At 47.1% G+C, this 16,015-nt stretch overlaps 6 protein-coding genes across 7 annotated transcripts; 3 read left to right on the top strand and 3 right to left on the bottom strand.

Moving 5' to 3' along the window:
- The first annotated feature begins 708 nt into the window (after positions 1-708).
- LOC117585748 (probable RNA methyltransferase CG1239) lies at positions 709-1,909 on the top strand. Of its 2 annotated transcripts, none has more exons than XM_034275397.1 (3): positions 709-798; positions 860-1,626; positions 1,690-1,909. In XM_034275397.1, exons 1-3 carry the CDS (start codon positions 795-797, stop codon positions 1,852-1,854), a joined length of 936 nt encoding a protein of 311 aa, XP_034131288.1. In that variant the 5' UTR covers positions 709-794; the 3' UTR covers positions 1,855-1,909. The 2 variants fall into 2 exon arrangements, with proteins under 2 accessions (XP_034131288.1, XP_034131289.1); XM_034275398.1 differs by having other exon boundaries at positions 721-798; positions 863-1,626.
- On the bottom strand, positions 1,885-3,559 carry LOC117585745 (CCA tRNA nucleotidyltransferase 1, mitochondrial). The gene is made up of 2 exons (XM_034275394.1): positions 2,392-3,559; positions 1,885-2,329 (listed from the first exon to the last, which is right to left on the bottom strand). The coding sequence occupies exons 1-2, from the start codon at positions 3,496-3,498 to the stop codon at positions 1,979-1,981; spliced, it is 1,458 nt and encodes a 485-aa protein (XP_034131285.1). The 5' UTR covers positions 3,499-3,559; the 3' UTR covers positions 1,885-1,978.
- A 286-nt stretch (positions 3,560-3,845) lies between these two features.
- Positions 3,846-5,028, top strand: LOC117585747 (glyoxylate reductase/hydroxypyruvate reductase). The gene is made up of 2 exons (XM_034275396.1): positions 3,846-4,004; positions 4,072-5,028. Exons 1-2 carry the CDS (start codon positions 3,862-3,864, stop codon positions 4,973-4,975), a joined length of 1,047 nt encoding a protein of 348 aa, XP_034131287.1. The 5' UTR covers positions 3,846-3,861; the 3' UTR covers positions 4,976-5,028.
- LOC117585743 (symplekin) lies at positions 4,971-8,925 on the bottom strand. Its single transcript, XM_034275391.1, has 5 exons — positions 8,747-8,925; positions 8,486-8,679; positions 6,289-8,432; positions 5,298-6,220; positions 4,971-5,236 (listed from the first exon to the last, which is right to left on the bottom strand). The coding sequence occupies exons 1-5, from the start codon at positions 8,831-8,833 to the stop codon at positions 5,066-5,068; spliced, it is 3,519 nt and encodes a 1,172-aa protein (XP_034131282.1). The 5' UTR covers positions 8,834-8,925; the 3' UTR covers positions 4,971-5,065.
- A 298-nt stretch (positions 8,926-9,223) lies between these two features.
- On the top strand, positions 9,224-12,472 carry LOC117585744 (nuclear receptor-binding protein homolog). The gene is made up of 2 exons (XM_034275393.1): positions 9,224-10,915; positions 10,985-12,472. Exons 1-2 carry the CDS (start codon positions 9,755-9,757, stop codon positions 11,786-11,788), a joined length of 1,965 nt encoding a protein of 654 aa, XP_034131284.1. The 5' UTR covers positions 9,224-9,754; the 3' UTR covers positions 11,789-12,472.
- A 341-nt stretch (positions 12,473-12,813) lies between these two features.
- Positions 12,814-15,740, bottom strand: LOC117585746 (m7GpppX diphosphatase). Its single transcript, XM_034275395.1, has 4 exons — positions 15,660-15,740; positions 14,074-14,245; positions 13,863-14,012; positions 12,814-13,805 (listed from the first exon to the last, which is right to left on the bottom strand). The coding sequence occupies exons 2-4, from the start codon at positions 14,237-14,239 to the stop codon at positions 12,997-12,999; spliced, it is 1,125 nt and encodes a 374-aa protein (XP_034131286.1). The 5' UTR covers positions 14,240-14,245; positions 15,660-15,740; the 3' UTR covers positions 12,814-12,996.
- Between the last annotated feature and the right edge of the window lie 275 nt (positions 15,741-16,015).

Below are 16,015 nucleotides of genomic sequence, written 5' to 3' on the forward strand. Positions count from 1 at the left end.
ATGCGGCCCTGTCCGTTTATCATTGGTATATTTGGCTCGCCCTTTCGCTGAGCGGGGTCAACATGCGGCATGCGCTCAACTGGTCAGGACGCGGTTTCGCCCCTGCTGCACATTTAACGGACTTTACAAACAATGGTCGTGATTTATAATTGCAAATTCTGAAAAGTATGCGCGTACGCTTGCTTTGTTATGCAAATAACAAATTGTTGAAAAAATAACATTGATTTATTTGAAATATAGTTTTGATTTACAATGGCAGTAGGGACGGATCAATTTGAAGTTCGCGCCTAAGATTATCTTGGGCTGGTCTCACTAATGATATTAAACTTAAAGATTTTACAGCACTAAATTTCAGGGTAGAACAACATTTGTTTCCATGATTCCATAAGTGAACCAGTTTAAGTGATGGTTCATTCTGATATATAAATGTAAATTTAATAAGCAATAAGCAATTTAAAGTGAACTACAAAGGTCGCTAAGAGCTGTTAAATATAATTATATATCCTCCTGCATGGCCTACCATCCCCCTGTTCAAGTTACCGTAAAAATACGTAGGCATTCATACAATTTATTCCGTGCTACGTCGTAATCTCATCCCTGTGAAGTTGTCATGTAGAACAAATTATACATGAGTACATTTGCGGTATATTTTGAAAATAAAAGCGTATATTTCCGAGGGTTTGTCGGTATATTTGATTAATAATTCCGCGGTCACACTGTTGTCCACTTCGCGCTTTATTATTGTTAAATTGACAAAAAGTACATGAAACACATCGGAAATAGGGAATCAACAGATGGGTACGTGCCAATTCAAATTTACGCCCTGCAAGGTACCATATTGATATGTTTCCAACCCAAGCAGATTTCACCATGGATGTGGAAAACAACAACACGCAGCCGCCACCTGTCATTGCTCCAGGAAAGTGTCCAGAGAAGAGAAAAGCTACAGCGACCTCCGATGACAAGACAGTGGAAAACAAAAGACTAAAAGAGGACCGCTCCGATGTGGATAGTGCCCCTCGCCCTCCACCACAGAGCCCAAAAAAGCGCCTGCAGCTGGAGGGAAAACCGCCCAACAACAAACCCAAGCACAACAAAGATCTCAATTTCTTGTATGGTAACTACAAGCACTACTACGGAAAGCGCATACTCGATAAGGACTTCCACGACATACGCTTGGATGTGCTGGCCACTCAGCCGGAGCTATTCCGGGACAAGCAACTGCTCGACATTGGCTGTAATTCGGGTCATCTGTCCATTGAAATTGCCAAGAAGTTCGATGCCAAGAGCCTCGTCGGCCTGGACATAGACCGCGGTCTTGTGAAGGATGCTCAAACGACGATCAGCTCCCTGAAGCGTCTGGCGGCTCCAGGGTCTAGGTTTCCCTACAATGTGAAATTCGTGCATGGCAACTACGTGCTGGACGATGATGTTCTGCTGGAGATAGAGTGTCCCCAGTTCGATGTGATATTGTGTCTCTCGGTCACCAAGTGGATTCACCTTAACTTCTGTGATGCCGGCCTGAAGCAGGCTTTCCGCCGCATGTTCCTGCAGCTGCGTCCGGGCGGCAAACTCATCCTAGAGCCTCAATCTTTCGACGGCTACAAGAGACGTAAAAAGCTATCGGTAAGAGGATACAAGTATGCTCGTAGATGGTAATAATCAACGTTTCATGTACTTTGCTTTTAGGAGAGCATCAGAGAAAACTACAATTCCATCGTATTTCGACCTGAGCAGTTCCCGGAATATCTGCTTAGTCCAGAGGTGGGCTTCGCCAGTATGGAGCTGATGGGCATACCTGAACACTGCAGAACTGGCTTCAAGCGGCCCATTCAGATATTCACAAAAGTGTAGTTATCTTACGGCAAACAAACTAGAAGGCGATTAAATCCTGACAGCGTCCAGAAAATAATTTAATTAACTGGAGAATAAGTATATACAGAAATTGGACTTTGGAAACGTGTAACTACATTTTCTGCTATTCTGTTCGTTTCTTTTTGTTTGGTGCCTGTGTGCTGCTTGTCGACTGTAGTTTTTCCAAGATGTGTGGAATCTTTTCCAGTAACTGTTCGGAGGTTAGTTGGAAGTCGCTGTCTGCCCACATGAGGCGCAGCATTGAGAGTAGAGATCCCAGGTTCTTGCCAGAGAGCCCATAATCCTTAAGCATATTCCCATTCAGGGGAAAAATGGGAGTGGGCCATGCCCTCAACTGATTGTAGAGCTCCACTTTGTTGGTATACTTGAGAAGTTGCTCAACGTAATCCCGCTTGGCATATGGCTGCAGGCACAGTTTTTGATAGTCGCGTAGAGTCGTGTACTCAGTGTCCACCTGGAAAAAAGCATTTTATTGAGGACTTATTCTTATCCTGGACTGTGCAGCAGTGTGTTTACCCTCTCCCGTTGCTGTGTAATAAACAGCGCCAGATCTCTTTCAAATGCGGACAGCTTCAAGCGCTCGTGCATCATCATGGCCTCGTCGACAGAGTGAAGCAATCCCGTCATATACAATATGGAGGGATTCTCGAACTTCTTCAATGCATCGCAGAGGCGTTGAAATTCCTTCAAGTTGGGCTGAACAGGCAGCCCACAATGCTGAATGAGGTTGCAGCGGTGCATTTCCAGCACCAGTTCGGGTCCGTAATTTCCCACAATTATCTTCTGCAGCTCTGACCAGATTCGCTCGCCGCTGATTCTTGCCAAGCCTTCGGCGTTGTCCTTGATTGCGGCCAAGGTAGTAGCATCATGACTTTGTGTATCTTTTGCTATACGTCCGTAAAATCGAAAATAGCGCAAAATGCGCAAATAGTCCTCCTTGATACGTATGTCGGCATCGCCAACAAAAACAACGCGGCGCTCCTGCAGATCATCGTAGCCATAAAAGTAGTCATAGACTGTGCCATCAAAGCCCAGAAACATGGAGTTGATGGTCAGGTCCCGACGGTTTGCATCCAGTTGCCAGTCAGTGGTAAAAACCACATCTGCATGTCGTCCATCGGTGCGGACGTCGATGCGCAGAGTGGTCACCTCGAAGTTCTCCTTGCCATTTATGCGCGGAGTGATGGTGCCATGCTTCTCGCCTTTGGCATTGATCATACGCACGTTTTCTTTGGTGAACATCTCTTTCATCTGGTCTGGCGTGGCTGTGGTTGCAAAATCAATGTCCTTTGGCTTGATACCCATTAGAATGTCCCGGACGGCTCCGCCGGCAATTCTCAACTCATAGTCGTATTGCTTGAAGAGCGACACCAGCGAGTCCACTTCCGAAGTAAAAATACCATGGAACTCGGGGCTATCCACCTTCTTGAAAGCTGGATCCTCACGCATTCTCGGTGGCTTTCCAAGCTGTGATACCAATTCGCTCGACAGCTCCTTTGTTGGAGTAGATGGACCCATTCGGCTAGCGATTGTTATCACAGAACGACTTCCCTGAAGGAACGCAAAACCAATGGTTACAGGAACACGTTTTATCAGCTTTGCAATATTACGAATGCCATGCATCGAGAACTTTTTGAACACCGGCAATAATAAATTCGCAATTTTTTGTTTGTGTTTACTCGTGCCAGCAGTGTTGTAACTGACAAAACATCGAACATCGAATTTCATGCCACTGGCATTTGAGAAAAAGCTAGATTGACGAACACAAATATTTTTCACCAGTCTTTGAAAGAATAAGAACATATTAGAGTCGATTACAGAAATATTAAATTGGAATATTTGCCAGTTGGCGTAGGTGTAAGAACATATTCCAAAGGGTTGAATATACCGCTCATATACTTTGGAAAAGGCTAGATGTGGCATAAAAAAGCCAATTTGGCAGCACTGTAGCGCGCTGAAACCTGTTACTTATTGACACTCTTTGTAATGCGACCACTATGGATACTGTCACAAAGCAGAAAGCTGTTGCCGGCATTACTACGTGGACAGAGAACAATGAGCTCAAAACCAAGTGTCTATGTGACTCGACCAGATGTTGATGCCAGCGGTCTGGAATTGCTGCGCAAGAGGTGGTTTTTAGTCTAGTCGCCGGCTGCGATAAAATTATATTTAATTATTTGTATATTTATCTTTCAGTTGCAATGTGAGCACATGGAAGGAAGCTCTGCCCGTACCCCGCGAAGTACTGCTGCGTGAGGTTGTTGGAAAGGACGCCCTTTACTGCGCTCTTACAGACAAGATCGATGTGGCGGTATTGGATGCTGCTGGCTCTCAGCTGAAATGTGTGTCCACAATCTCAGTGGGCTATGAGCATATCGACGTGGAGGAGTGCAGGAAACGTGGAATACGAGTGGGCTTCACCCCGGATGTGCTGACCGACGCCACGGCGGAGTTGACGCTCGCCCTGCTGCTGGCCACCAATCGCCGTCTCTTTGAGGCGAGTAAGCAGGTCTACAACGGTGGCTGGAAGTCTTGGGCGCCCATGTGGATGTGCGGCCAGGGGCTGAAGGGATCGCGGGTGGGGCTCTTGGGCTTTGGACGCATTGGTCAGGAGATAGCTGCGCGAATTTTCCCTTTCAAGCCAGCCGAGATAACCTACACGACCCGCACGGCGCGACCGCAAGAGGCGGCAGCGGTAAACGGACGGCATGTGGACTTTGACGAGATGCTGCGAAACTCCGACTTTATCGTGGCCTGCTGTGCTTTGACCCCGGAAACCAAGGAAATCTTCAACGCAGAGGCATTCAATAAAATGAAGCCCAATTGCATTTTTATAAACACTGCGCGTGGTGGAGTCGTTGACCAGAAGGCTCTGCATGAAGCACTTGCATCCAAACGTATCCTGGCTGCCGGATTGGATGTGACCACTCCAGAGCCCCTGCCTCTTGATGATCCGCTGCTCAAATTGGATAATGTCGTCATATTGCCGCATATAGGAAGCGCCGATATCGAAACACGCAAGGAAATGTCGCGTATCACGGCGCGAAATATTCTAGCAGCTCTGACGGGAGCAAAAATGGAAGCCGAAGTATCAGTCTAAGTGAAATATTTGTCTTATTCTTATTAAAGTGAAGAATCTTATCTGAATGCAAACAAAACAATTATTATTTCGCCCCTACGCCTATTCGCCCTAGTCCTCGCCCGGCGGCAAGGGCTGGTTAAGATCGCTCGAGACGGGCGCTGGAACGGGCAAGGGCGTCAGAGACGTCAGCACCGGTACTGTGGAAATCACGCAGATGTCCGAGGGGTCCTGCACCTCCTTTTTGATCATATCCGCCGACATGTAGCCACCACTTTCGTCCTGCGAACACAAGATTATCAAAATCATCGTTCTGAAAGGTGACAATATGTTTTATTCTTACCGTGATGAATACATCTACCGCCTTTCCTGAGATTATGTCCATTATCTGTTGTGTAATACCACTGCCATTCATTGGCTCATCCTGCACGCTTTCTGCATACTCCAGCAAAGCAGGTCGCAGATCGGGACACTGCTGGAGCGCGTCCTGAAGCTGCGCTGGCGGAAGATTTAACAGAATCGGCAGAGACTGCGGCTTGAGGCGCTGCACCGTCTTGAGAAAACCCTCCCAGATGACCTTCTGCCGCCAGACCTGCTTCATTATCAGCCTCTGCAGCAGATTCAGCAGAAAGTTGGAGAGTCGCGGATAGAGCGTCAGACTCTGGATCGTGGTACGCATCATCAGGGTTGGCAACGGAACAACTTCCACTAGTTGCTGAAGCACAGCCATGAGTACCTCCTGTGTGTACAATTCCCGCTCAGCCAGGCAAATGGACGTAGCCTTTACTATAGACTTTAGATCACAAACATTCGTGTCGATGGTGTGTAGGGCCACCAGGAGGTCAGTGGGCGACAGGGCCATCGTCTGGTGGGCAAACTCGGCCCCAATGCCGAGCAGTCGATTGAACACCTCCTTGACAACAGCCGGATTCAGTTTAATTAGTTTGGGCAACACGTTGATAAGCTCGGAGCGGGATAGGCCACTCAGCACTGGTATCATTACACGCACATCCTGAACCCTGCTCTGGTAAAGGTCTCGCACTCGTCGCACTAGATCCACAGGAGGTGTCGGCACTCGCTCTGTCAGTATATAGATGATGCGGATCACAAGTGTCTCCATTCCCTTTGGGCACTCCTCTATTAACTGCATCAGAGTGGCATTCTCAACGCCAAGCTTCTTTATGGGAACGTCCAGACTGCGCAAGATCGTGCGCTTCAGCTCCGCGGAGGTAGTCACAAAAACTTGGCATATTTTCTCAACGTAAACTAAAAGAAGAACCCAGAGGAGATTCGTTGTTAATGCATTTGTTTCAATAATCAAAGTCTTCACTTACCTTCCGGTTTGTAGGGCAACAGTGTGAGAGCCAGGCCCAAGCACACTTTGGTTGTGTCCTCGCGCCAGTCTGTCTCTGCGGTGGGCCGGCCAAATTCCTGTGAGAAAATGGACGCCGGAGGCCTCTCCTGTTCAAGAAATTTCAGCCATTCTAGGGCAAATTCATCGATTCTTGCCGGCAGAATCTTGTGCAAATGGTACAGGCTGACCAAGTGGCCCTGAGAACGCTCCCGCAGATCAGCACGTTCGTGTACAGAAAAGTTGAGTAGAATGCGTATGAAGCGATTTTTCCTCGGTGGCCGCAGTACAGCCAGATCTTTGATCAGATCCAGACCATGATGTGAGAACTCATCGACAAGACTCAGCTGGACCAGGTCCCCCACGACATTTTCTGGCAAAATTGGCGCTTCCAGATACACGCGGCGCAGCAGAATTATCTTCTCCTTGTGCTCACAGCGCTCGTTGATACCGAAGATGAGCTGGTTCAAGAGCTCGTTGTAGGCATGATCGGGTCGGTTCTCCCTCTTGACATAGGTGTGCCTGGTGAAACCCTGCAGCAGGGAGTACTCCTCAAAGAGCCAGGAGAAGGCAAGATCTATGCGCTGTCTGACATCCTCCAGAATAAACTCCATGATGCCGTAGCGCACATTGTCTGGAAATGTGGCCGCTATGACAGTGACCAGCTTGCGGCGCTTGGAAGACACTCCACCTTTGACGCACTGCCGTTCCGAGTTCAGGATGCGCTTGACTGCATCCAACAGGAACTTTTCCTTTACGTTGCGGGAAAGGGGTTTGGTGATCTCCTGCAGCTTCAGCGTCTTCGCCCGCTCTTTCATCCGCTCAATGACAGTTTGTTCGCCCTTTGCCCGTTCCATGGTCTCGCGCAGCTTCTTTGTGGCCTCTTCCTTGCGCTGCAGCTCTTCCTCGTTCAACTTACGGGCCGTTTCGGTATCTTCATCCACCTCCATTTCGGTGACCAAGGGGATCTCAGTGGCAGAAGCTACTTCTCGACTCGCCTTGGCCCTCATGGGCGGCTCCTTACTGAATGTAGCCGCGCCTGGACCCAGGCGATTTTCAGTCAACTGCTCGCCAAAGATCCGCGATATGTTGCTAACCTGCTGCTGCAGAGACATTTTTTTGATGGGCGTGTACTCGGCAAGAAATCTTTCCGGCACCTCAGCTGGCAGCCCAGGCAGAAACTCGACGACCAGGCTGACCACCGTCTCTGGGGCCCGGAAATGTTCGGCCAGGAATTTCTCGTTGACTCTGGTGGATTTTTGTCGCTGGCGCTCCAGCTCTTCCTCGTCGAGTTCCAGTTCCCGCGTCTCCTGCTCTCGTTGCTCGCTGGCAATTCGCGCTTTTTTCGCCAGACTCTGGGCGGCGTTCTCTAAAATTCGTTTTTGGCGTCGAGCCGTTTCCTGCTTATCCATCTTGGGTATCAGTTTCTGTATCTCATTGGACGTGGACCCCAAGTCCACTAGCATGCCTCGTATAGTGGCAGAGAACTCGTAGGCCCCTTTGTTCTTCAGCAGCGTCTGCAGCTGCATCTTGAGGCTCTTCCGGACAGAGCTAACCTGGGAGTCAGTGAGCGTTGGCGGAAGATTAGCATTGAGCTGCTTGAAGGCCTCCACAACGGCTCCCATGAAAACGGGTCGCATCTTGGCCACCGTACACAGGCTGCTGGTGCAGGCAATCAGGTTCACAGAAGATATGTGCGTTGTGCCGTGGAACTGTAACATGATGTCGAATATGTTGGTGCCCTCCTCTTGTAACTTCTGGGCACGGAAGAGCTTGCAATGGTCGGGAACATCGGCCAGGGAGAAGTCGCCCTCCCGCTTGAGGCTGTCCTCGTCGGCAAAGCTCTGCAAGACTATGATGCCCTCTAGGAACTTAATTGCATTGGTGCGTATGCCATCGTTTTCGTTGTCAATCAGATCCAAAATTTGTGCCTTGATTAAACTAAGAATATTCCATGCCTGCTCTGCACTGTCGCTGGGATCCGTGAGGCTGCACAAATACTGCAAACCATTTTTGTAAATGCTTCCACAGGCCTGAATCACTCGTTTAATGACCTGCGCCGAGCTGTCTCGCAAGAGCATGGAAATGATGTTGATCACGTATGGTAGCAGCTCCACTTTAACCTTGCTGTAAGTGAGACATTATAGTGGAGCACTAGTATGATTTCTGGCAATAGTTACCATACTTGCTCCACAAAGCAAACCACTTGCTTTCGCACTTCCATGTTCTGATCATGGGCCAACGATAGCACTGGCTCCAAGAACTCTTCGGCTAGCTCCACGCAGGAGCTGAGAACGGTTTCCTGCACTTTCACCAGCAACTCGCATTTTGTTGTAGCTGGAGCCGTGGCGAACTCGTTGCACCACTCAACCACCTGGAAATACAAATATAAAGGAAAATGACAATTCAAAGCGGAGTTGGCGTCGTGAACAGTGCGTTACCTTTGCTCGTGCGCTGGCGGTTTTTTCATCTGTGAATAGGTTAGCCGTTTCTGAGACAAACTGACTGCGCCCAATTATGCTATCCATTTTTAAAGATACTTATTAGTTATTCTTTAAACTTAGACTTAAATTATTTATTTGATTGATCTTTCGGCACAGATGACACAAAACGATAGGTTCTATCGATAACAAAGTGCTCACATTTGCGCCAGCTGCAAGCGATTAGCGGTAGTATTGACACCCCACTCTTTTATAGCCAGTTCAGGCTGTTAAAGTTGACTGCCTAAATATAGTCTCAATTGTTTTTTAAATTTGTAAGATAAAAATGCATTTTGATACAAGATATTTTAAAGTTGTGCAATATTACTCAATTTCATTCTACTCATGCTGAATTTCACGGAGAAAATAAAATTCAGCTCCTTTTCACACAAAGACCTCTATTTTTTCTGCAACAAAGTTCGCAACACTGATGAGTGGATGGGTGAGTATCGATAGTCTCGATGCATCGATTTACTCACATTTCTTGTGTGTTTTAAAAAGCGTGAAAAAAACGCCTAAATAAACCAAACGACCGCGTGTTAGCCAAATAAGTGCAGTAAATTGATTGACGTCCGCGCTGCAGTTGAAAAATAGAGCAATCGAAAACGCTAGGAGCCCGAAAAACGCCATAGCAGCCGCAGCTCATTGGCAGCCGACAGCCGCAGCCGTAGCGCAGAGTGTTATTGAACAACGGGGGCGCAGAGGAGGGTGTGTGTGTGTGCGTGTGCCTGTGTGTATGTGTGTGCTTGTGAGTGGGCAGAGGTGGCGGCTGTGGAGTAGCAGCGGATGTAGTTTGGAGCACAGGCACCGCGGATACCACGAAAAGCAAACATAGACGACATCGACGAATCCGAAGAGCGAAGAGCGAGAGAAAACAAACATTGGTCCGCAAAACTGAAGTTTTTTTGAAGGTGGAAAACGGCAGTAGCAGCAATAGCAGCAGGCAGCAGCATCTGTGACCGCACCCTAATGTCAAATAGTCAAGCGAATGCCGGCAGCAGCGGTAGCGCGGATGAACCGACCCAGAACCCGTCGGGATCGGCCACGTTGGCCCCCAACCCAAACCTTACGACGACGAATGTATCCTCTCAAGCAACGCCAGCATCAACAATTGCCCAGCAGCAGCAGCAGCAGCCAGCACCGCACATAGTGGGAGCCTCAACAGCTGATGCGGGTGGCGGGGTTGGTGTGGTCGTTGCAGGGGGGAGCGAGGGAGTCAATTTGGATTCATCGCCAAGGGAATCTGGCGACGATTCAGAGGATGAGAGCGAAATCCTGGAGGAGTCGCCGTGTGGCCGGTGGCTGAAGCGGCGCGAGGAGGTCGACCAGCGGGATGTGCCCGGGATCGATTGTGTCCATCTGGCCATGGACACGGAGGAGGGTGTCGAGGTCGTTTGGAATGAGGTGCAATATGCCAATCTGCAGGAGCTCAAGTCTCAGGAGGAGAAGATGCGCCAGGTCTTTGACAATCTACTGCAGCTGGATCATCAGAATATCGTCAAGTTCCATCGCTACTGGACGGACACGCAACAGGCGGAGAGGCCGAGGGTGATCTTCATAACGGAGTACATGTCATCCGGGTCTCTAAAACAGTTCCTCAAACGCACCAAGCGCAACGCCAAGCGATTGCCGCTGGAGTCGTGGCGACGCTGGTGCACCCAGATCCTGTCCGCACTCAGCTATTTGCATTCCTGCACACCGCCCATCATCCATGGAAATTTAACCTGTGATAGCATTTTCATCCAGCACAATGGTCTGGTCAAGATCGGCTCCGTGGTGCCCGACGCTGTTCACTACAGCGTTCGCCGGCAGTGGGACCGCGAAAGGGATCGGGAGCAGGAGCGTGAGCGAGGCGCTCACTATTTCCAGGCGCCGGAGTACGGAGCCGCCGAGCAGCTGACTGCCGCCCTGGACATCTATGCCTTCGGCATGTGCGCCCTGGAGATGGCAGCTCTCGAAATTCAGCCCAGCAATAGCGAATCGACTGCCATCAACGAAGAGACCATACAGCGCACAATCTGCAGCCTGGAAAGCGATCTGCAAAGGGATCTGATAGAGAAGTGTCTCAATCCCCATCCCCAGGACCGGCCCAGCGCCAACGATCTGCTATTTCATCCACTGCTTTTTGAGGTGAGTTCTGGGGCACACTGAGTGTCCAGCCAGTCCATCGAATTAATCGTTTCTGTCCCCTGTGCGCAGGTTCATTCTCTGAAGCTTCTGACCGCCCACTGTCTGGTCTTCTCACCCGCCAATCGCACCATGTTCTCGGAGACTGCCTTCGATGGACTGATGCAGCGCTACTATCAGCCAGATGTGATAATGGCCCAGCTGATGTCTGGCGGACAGGAGCGTCAGTACCGACTGGCAGATGTGGGCGGAGCCGACAAGCTGGAGAAGTTTGTCGAGGACGTCAAGTATGGGGTCTATCCGCTGATCACGTACAACGGCAAGAAGCCGCCAAACTTTCGCTCGCGAGCAGCTTCGCCGGAACGGGCCGACTCTGTGAAGTCTGCCACCCCAGAGCCGGTGGACACCGAGTCGCGACGCATTGTCAACATGATGTGCAGCGTGAAGATCAAGGAGGACAGCAATGACATAATAATGACAATACTTCTACGCATGGACGACAAAATGAATCGCCAGTTGACTTGTCAGGTGACCGAGCATGATACGGCGGCAGATCTCACCAGCGAACTGGTGCGTCTCGGCTTTGTTCATCTCGACGACCAGGACAAAATCGAGGTTCTGCTGGAGGAGACCTTGAAGGCTGGTGTTATGAGTGATGGGGCTGGTGCCGAGAGCTCTGGTGCTGGGGTGACCACGACAGCCACAATGGCTGCATTGGAGCAGCTGGAGCGTAACTGGTCAATTTCCGATGCGGATAAGACAATGGGGAGCAGCATATCCTCGCCAGCAACTGCTATGATGTACGTGCCACAGGATCAGCAGCAGCATCAGCACCTGGATACGGACGTGGATAAATCGGGCACGACGAGCAATTGAGAGAGAAGGAGAGTTTATGGATTAGTATTCAGGGCAAGCCGGCGCTTATCGTATTGTTTTTATTATATGTATTGGGAAATTACACATTACGATTTTATTACTACGATTATTTGTTATTTTTATATATAGATGCCTATACCTATATATGTATATGTATATGTATGTATGTATTCGAAATAATATTTATGTATGTATGTACCATAAAAGATGTTGAACCAGGCTTCCATGCTGATGATTTTGAGACACTCCCAGTCCCACACACACGACACTAACGACACGACACGCAGCTGCTAAACGAGCTTATAATATCCAAGCATTCGCCTAGCATACATATATGTAGGTCCCTCCGCTCCTTTGAGCGAACTCGAATCGAATTCGCAGTTCTCCAGAAACGAAAAGCGGTAGCGCCTGTGCGGCGCCAATATACTGACATCTAGAATTACATAAAATGGATAGTTTAGGCACGCCGAGACGAGAACAAAATCCTCAAAGCAGTGGCGTGTATTTCAATGTATTACAAATATGATCAAATACGCAAGGCCACAAACAAATAATAAATAAATTATTGAAATAAAAAACAAGAAAATATATAACACAGGCAGAGCGCATACGAAAACAATACACAACAGACATAGCTACACTATTAATAAATAAATAAAAAAGGCAAACAGCTGACTAACTCTAGACCAGTTTCTCGGGCATTTCATTTCATTTAATCGTGCTGGCTGGCAATTGACTTGATTAGCCATTTTCGTTGATGGTTGATCACCAGATGTCCAAAGCCTAGTGCCTAGCTTAGTAGGTGGCCTAGTTACGAGAGATTCGACTAAATAAGATGTACACCATAGCAACCGAAGCGTAAAAGAAGAGACTTATGTGTGTACTCGAGCCAGTCAATTTAATTGAATTAAGTCCCATTCGCTTCTTGTGTGGATCGTTGGCAGAAGTCAAGCCAAATGTAATCAATTATAAAGATAAATTGTTATAGAATCTGGGAATAGTGAAGCAAATGAACCAAATTGATAGCCAGTTATGATACCAAATAGAGTAGTTTTATTTTTCGTGTGTTTGCTTTTAATAAACGTAGTTTAAAAACTATACTAAGTTGATAGATAAAATGTCAGCTTTTTTCTGCAGTTAAGGTAATAGCGTACTCGTTAATAGGTAACCATTAATGTGGTATGTCTTCGTACACCCGTGGGCTTCGACTATGCACACACCTGTGCAGTGGCTTCGGCTTCCTTTGGGTCTGGTGTTGCTAATCGGATGCGTTTGCACTCCCTTTCTTCTGGATCATCATCACTGAAAACATCGACAGCCGATTCCACCGCTGGCTCCTCTTCTCGCTCTTTAGATTCACTTATGGGAGCTGCCACACTGCGAACTGTTAACTTCTCTTCATACAAATCCAGCAGCTTGTTACCCTCATACAAAACAAATGGTAATGTGGCGCGCTGGTAGTAGTCCGGCAAGAGTTCCAAGTTGCTTATTACAGTGTCCAGCATGTGTGACTTCTCGCACCAAATGCCTGGGGCATCGTTCCTAATGGGATTGATATGCACATGCAAGTGGTAGAAGGAGGGCTGATAGTGAAAGTACATGCGCAGCTGGTTAGGGTTCAAGCCATATCGTTTCGAAATTTCATCCTTTGCGGACTGGCGTATGTTCCGCAGCAACGGTAGGTGGCTGCCATTCAGATCACGGATTGATTTAATATCGTGCTTGTGCACAATGCCAAGCAGGTAGAGGTTCTCTACATTCCGACCATCCCATTTCAGATCTGGCAGCAAGATGAAACCGGTTTCCGGATCCTTATCCTCAAATACGATTCGCTCGGTTTCCTTCTTGTGTTCCAGTATGTTGTAAACCCACTCCAGCGAGAATTGGCTCTCGTTGATGTACGGAAGAGTTGTACTTTCGTAGAGATCTGGTGTTTCTCTTATGAGATACTTCTGGCAAATGGAATACTTTTCGACGTGCTTGTCTGTGGCTGGATAGATAACTGTGCTCTTGACGGCTATAAAAAAGGCGAAAATTAATTACATGAGCAGCAAAGCGAACTAATTTTACTTGCCGCATAGATCCAGGCTGGGCACAACCTGAAAACTGCCGTATATGTTATTAATGAACTCCGTGTTAACCTTCAACTCCGCGCTAAAGTAACTTGGCTTCGCCGGTGATTCTTTGGAAGCAGCCTCCGTGGAAATGTCGCTCTCCTGATATGCTGCAGAAAATAATAATATATAGTGTTAAACATTCCAGCAAATTTACCGTCTTAAACAAACCATTTTTCTCAAAAACAACAATGGCTTCGTCGGTCTCGGAGAGGTCTGGAAACGTGCCTAGCAATGAAATGCTCTTCCGAACACTATTGTTGTTGAGTATCCGCTTAAGCCGGAACTTCGAAATGTCATATGTCGGTGACTTGATCTCTGAATTCTCCATCTCCATCTTAATCTTAATATTTCTTTTATTTTTTTTTTTTTTTTTTGAGGATTTATGTTACCGCTCTACCCTTGGGTAGAGGGGGATTATTTGGCCGCCCGCCTTTGCAAGGTGGAAATCGCCACGTCGAGATATGTAACTTGTTACAGTTTTACTCCAATTTTGTCGATGAACTCGATTAAAGTTTGGTACGAGCTGATTTGTTCTTTTTCGAAGAATTTATAGATATTATTGTATTTCCTTAGCGATGGGTAGTTTAGTCTTGTTGCGTTGTACTTGGTACAATTAAAAATTATATGCGATGCGTCATCGATAGTATCGCAGGTATCACAAATGTTACTTGCGACTACGTGCATTTTGGCAAGTGTGTGCCTATCAAATGCACTGCCGCTAAGCAGTCTATTGATCCTTTTAGCGTCAATGGCTTTTACATTATTTCTATTTAGGAACCATGGTTTTGTTGAGGTAGTGGGAAAAAGTGAGCAGTATCCTCTGCGTTTAACGCTGGCAAACTCTGCATACTCTCTCTCCCATTCTTCTTTCAGTATTCGGTGTATCTCACATATTGCATCTTTAAGATTCCATTTAACGACTGTATATTTTCCCAGTCTGTGTGCTTCTTTGGCTGCTGAGTCTACTGCCGTGTTCTGAGGGATGTTGGCGTGGCCGGGTATAAAATGAATTTCTACCTTCCTTAGGTATTGGGCTTGACGGATCTTCTCCCTGATTTTNGTTTTATGTTACCGCTCTACCCTTGGGTAGAGGGGGATTATTTGGCCGCCCGCCTTTGCAAGGTGGAAATCGCCACGTCGAGATATGTAACTTGTTACAGTTTTACTCCAATTTTGTCGATGAACTCGATTAAAGTTTGGTACGAGCTGATTTGTTCTTTTTCGAAGAATTTATAGATATTATTGTATTTCCTTAGCGATGGGTAGTTTAGTCTTGTTGCGTTGTACTTGGTACAATTAAAAATTATATGCGATGCGTCATCGATAGTATCGCAGGTATCACAAATGTTACTTGCGACTACGTGCATTTTGGCAAGTGTGTGCCTATCAAATGCACTGCCGCTAAGCAGTCTATTGATCCTTTTAGCGTCAATGGCTTTTACATTATTTCTATTTAGGAACCATGGTTTTGTTGAGGTAGTGGGAAAAAGTGAGCAGTATCCTCTGCGTTTAACGCTGGCAAACTCTGCATACTCTCTCTCCCATTCTTCTTTCAGTATTCGGTGTATCTCACATATTGCATCTTTAAGATTCCATTTAACGACTGTATATTTTCCCAGTCTGTGTGCTTCTTTGGCTGCTGAGTCTACTGCCGTGTTCTGAGGGATGTTGGCGTGGCCGGGTATAAAATGAATTTCTACCTTCCTTAGGTATTGGGCTTGACGGATCTTCTCCCTGATTTTATAAGCGATAATATTTCTTTTAAATAGTAATATTTACAAAACAGAGTTGCATCTACTTTGCAGCAGTGTGACCGCGGATTCATCGATAAAACATACCGCACGAACATATACCAAAATATACATTCTTATTTTTAGAATATACCGTAAATTATAAATAATTTTCCACTATTTTGATGTTATATTTAATATTATTTAGCTAGTTAGTGATTGTCAGTGGTAGAACTAAAATTTTATCCAGTTCATCAATAAATTCTCCACAAGACTGGCTAGTTGACATGACTTCTTGTTATTTACAAAATAGGGTTCAACAAAAAATAACAGCGCGAAACGTAAGCGGTTATCTCCTTCGAATGTTTCACAGTATTGTG

Source organism: Drosophila guanche, unplaced genomic scaffold (genome assembly GCF_900245975.1).
Source record: "Drosophila guanche unplaced genomic scaffold, DGUA_6, whole genome shotgun sequence".
In the NCBI taxonomy this organism is placed as follows: domain Eukaryota; kingdom Metazoa; phylum Arthropoda; class Insecta; order Diptera; family Drosophilidae; genus Drosophila; species Drosophila guanche.

What these genes read in the sequence shown, in the direction of transcription:
- LOC117585748 (XM_034275397.1), top strand. An exon ending in AGAGACGTAAAAAGCTATCG is followed by an intron (nt 1,627 to 1,689) that starts GTAAGAGGATAC and finishes CTTTGCTTTTAG; the next exon opens with GAGAGCATCAGAGAAAACTA.
- LOC117585745 (XM_034275394.1), bottom strand. Translation starts at nt 3,498, where the DNA reads ATGCATGGCATTCGTAATATTGCAAAGCTGATAAAACGTGTTCCTGTA. An exon ending in TTACACAGCAACGGGAGAGG is followed by an intron (nt 2,330 to 2,391) that starts GTAAACACACTG and finishes GCTTTTTTCCAG; the next exon opens with GTGGACACTGAGTACACGAC.
- LOC117585747 (XM_034275396.1), top strand. Translation starts at nt 3,862, where the DNA reads ATGCGACCACTATGGATACTGTCACAAAGCAGAAAGCTGTTGCCGGCA. An exon ending in CTGGAATTGCTGCGCAAGAG is followed by an intron (nt 4,005 to 4,071) that starts GTGGTTTTTAGT and finishes TTTATCTTTCAG; the next exon opens with TTGCAATGTGAGCACATGGA.
- LOC117585743 (XM_034275391.1), bottom strand. Translation starts at nt 8,833, where the DNA reads ATGGATAGCATAATTGGGCGCAGTCAGTTTGTCTCAGAAACGGCTAAC. An exon ending in GTTGCCCTACAAACCGGAAG is followed by an intron (nt 6,221 to 6,288) that starts GTAAGTGAAGAC and finishes TTCTTCTTTTAG; the next exon opens with TTTACGTTGAGAAAATATGC. An exon ending in CGGTAGATGTATTCATCACG is followed by an intron (nt 5,237 to 5,297) that starts GTAAGAATAAAA and finishes TTGTGTTCGCAG; the next exon opens with GACGAAAGTGGTGGCTACAT.
- LOC117585744 (XM_034275393.1), top strand. Translation starts at nt 9,755, where the DNA reads ATGTCAAATAGTCAAGCGAATGCCGGCAGCAGCGGTAGCGCGGATGAA. An exon ending in TTCATCCACTGCTTTTTGAG is followed by an intron (nt 10,916 to 10,984) that starts GTGAGTTCTGGG and finishes CCCTGTGCGCAG; the next exon opens with GTTCATTCTCTGAAGCTTCT.
- LOC117585746 (XM_034275395.1), bottom strand. Translation starts at nt 14,239, where the DNA reads ATGGAGATGGAGAATTCAGAGATCAAGTCACCGACATATGACATTTCG. An exon ending in TGTTGTTTTTGAGAAAAATG is followed by an intron (nt 14,013 to 14,073) that starts GTTTGTTTAAGA and finishes TATTTTCTGCAG; the next exon opens with CATATCAGGAGAGCGACATT. An exon ending in GCCCAGCCTGGATCTATGCG is followed by an intron (nt 13,806 to 13,862) that starts GCAAGTAAAATT and finishes CCTTTTTTATAG; the next exon opens with CCGTCAAGAGCACAGTTATC.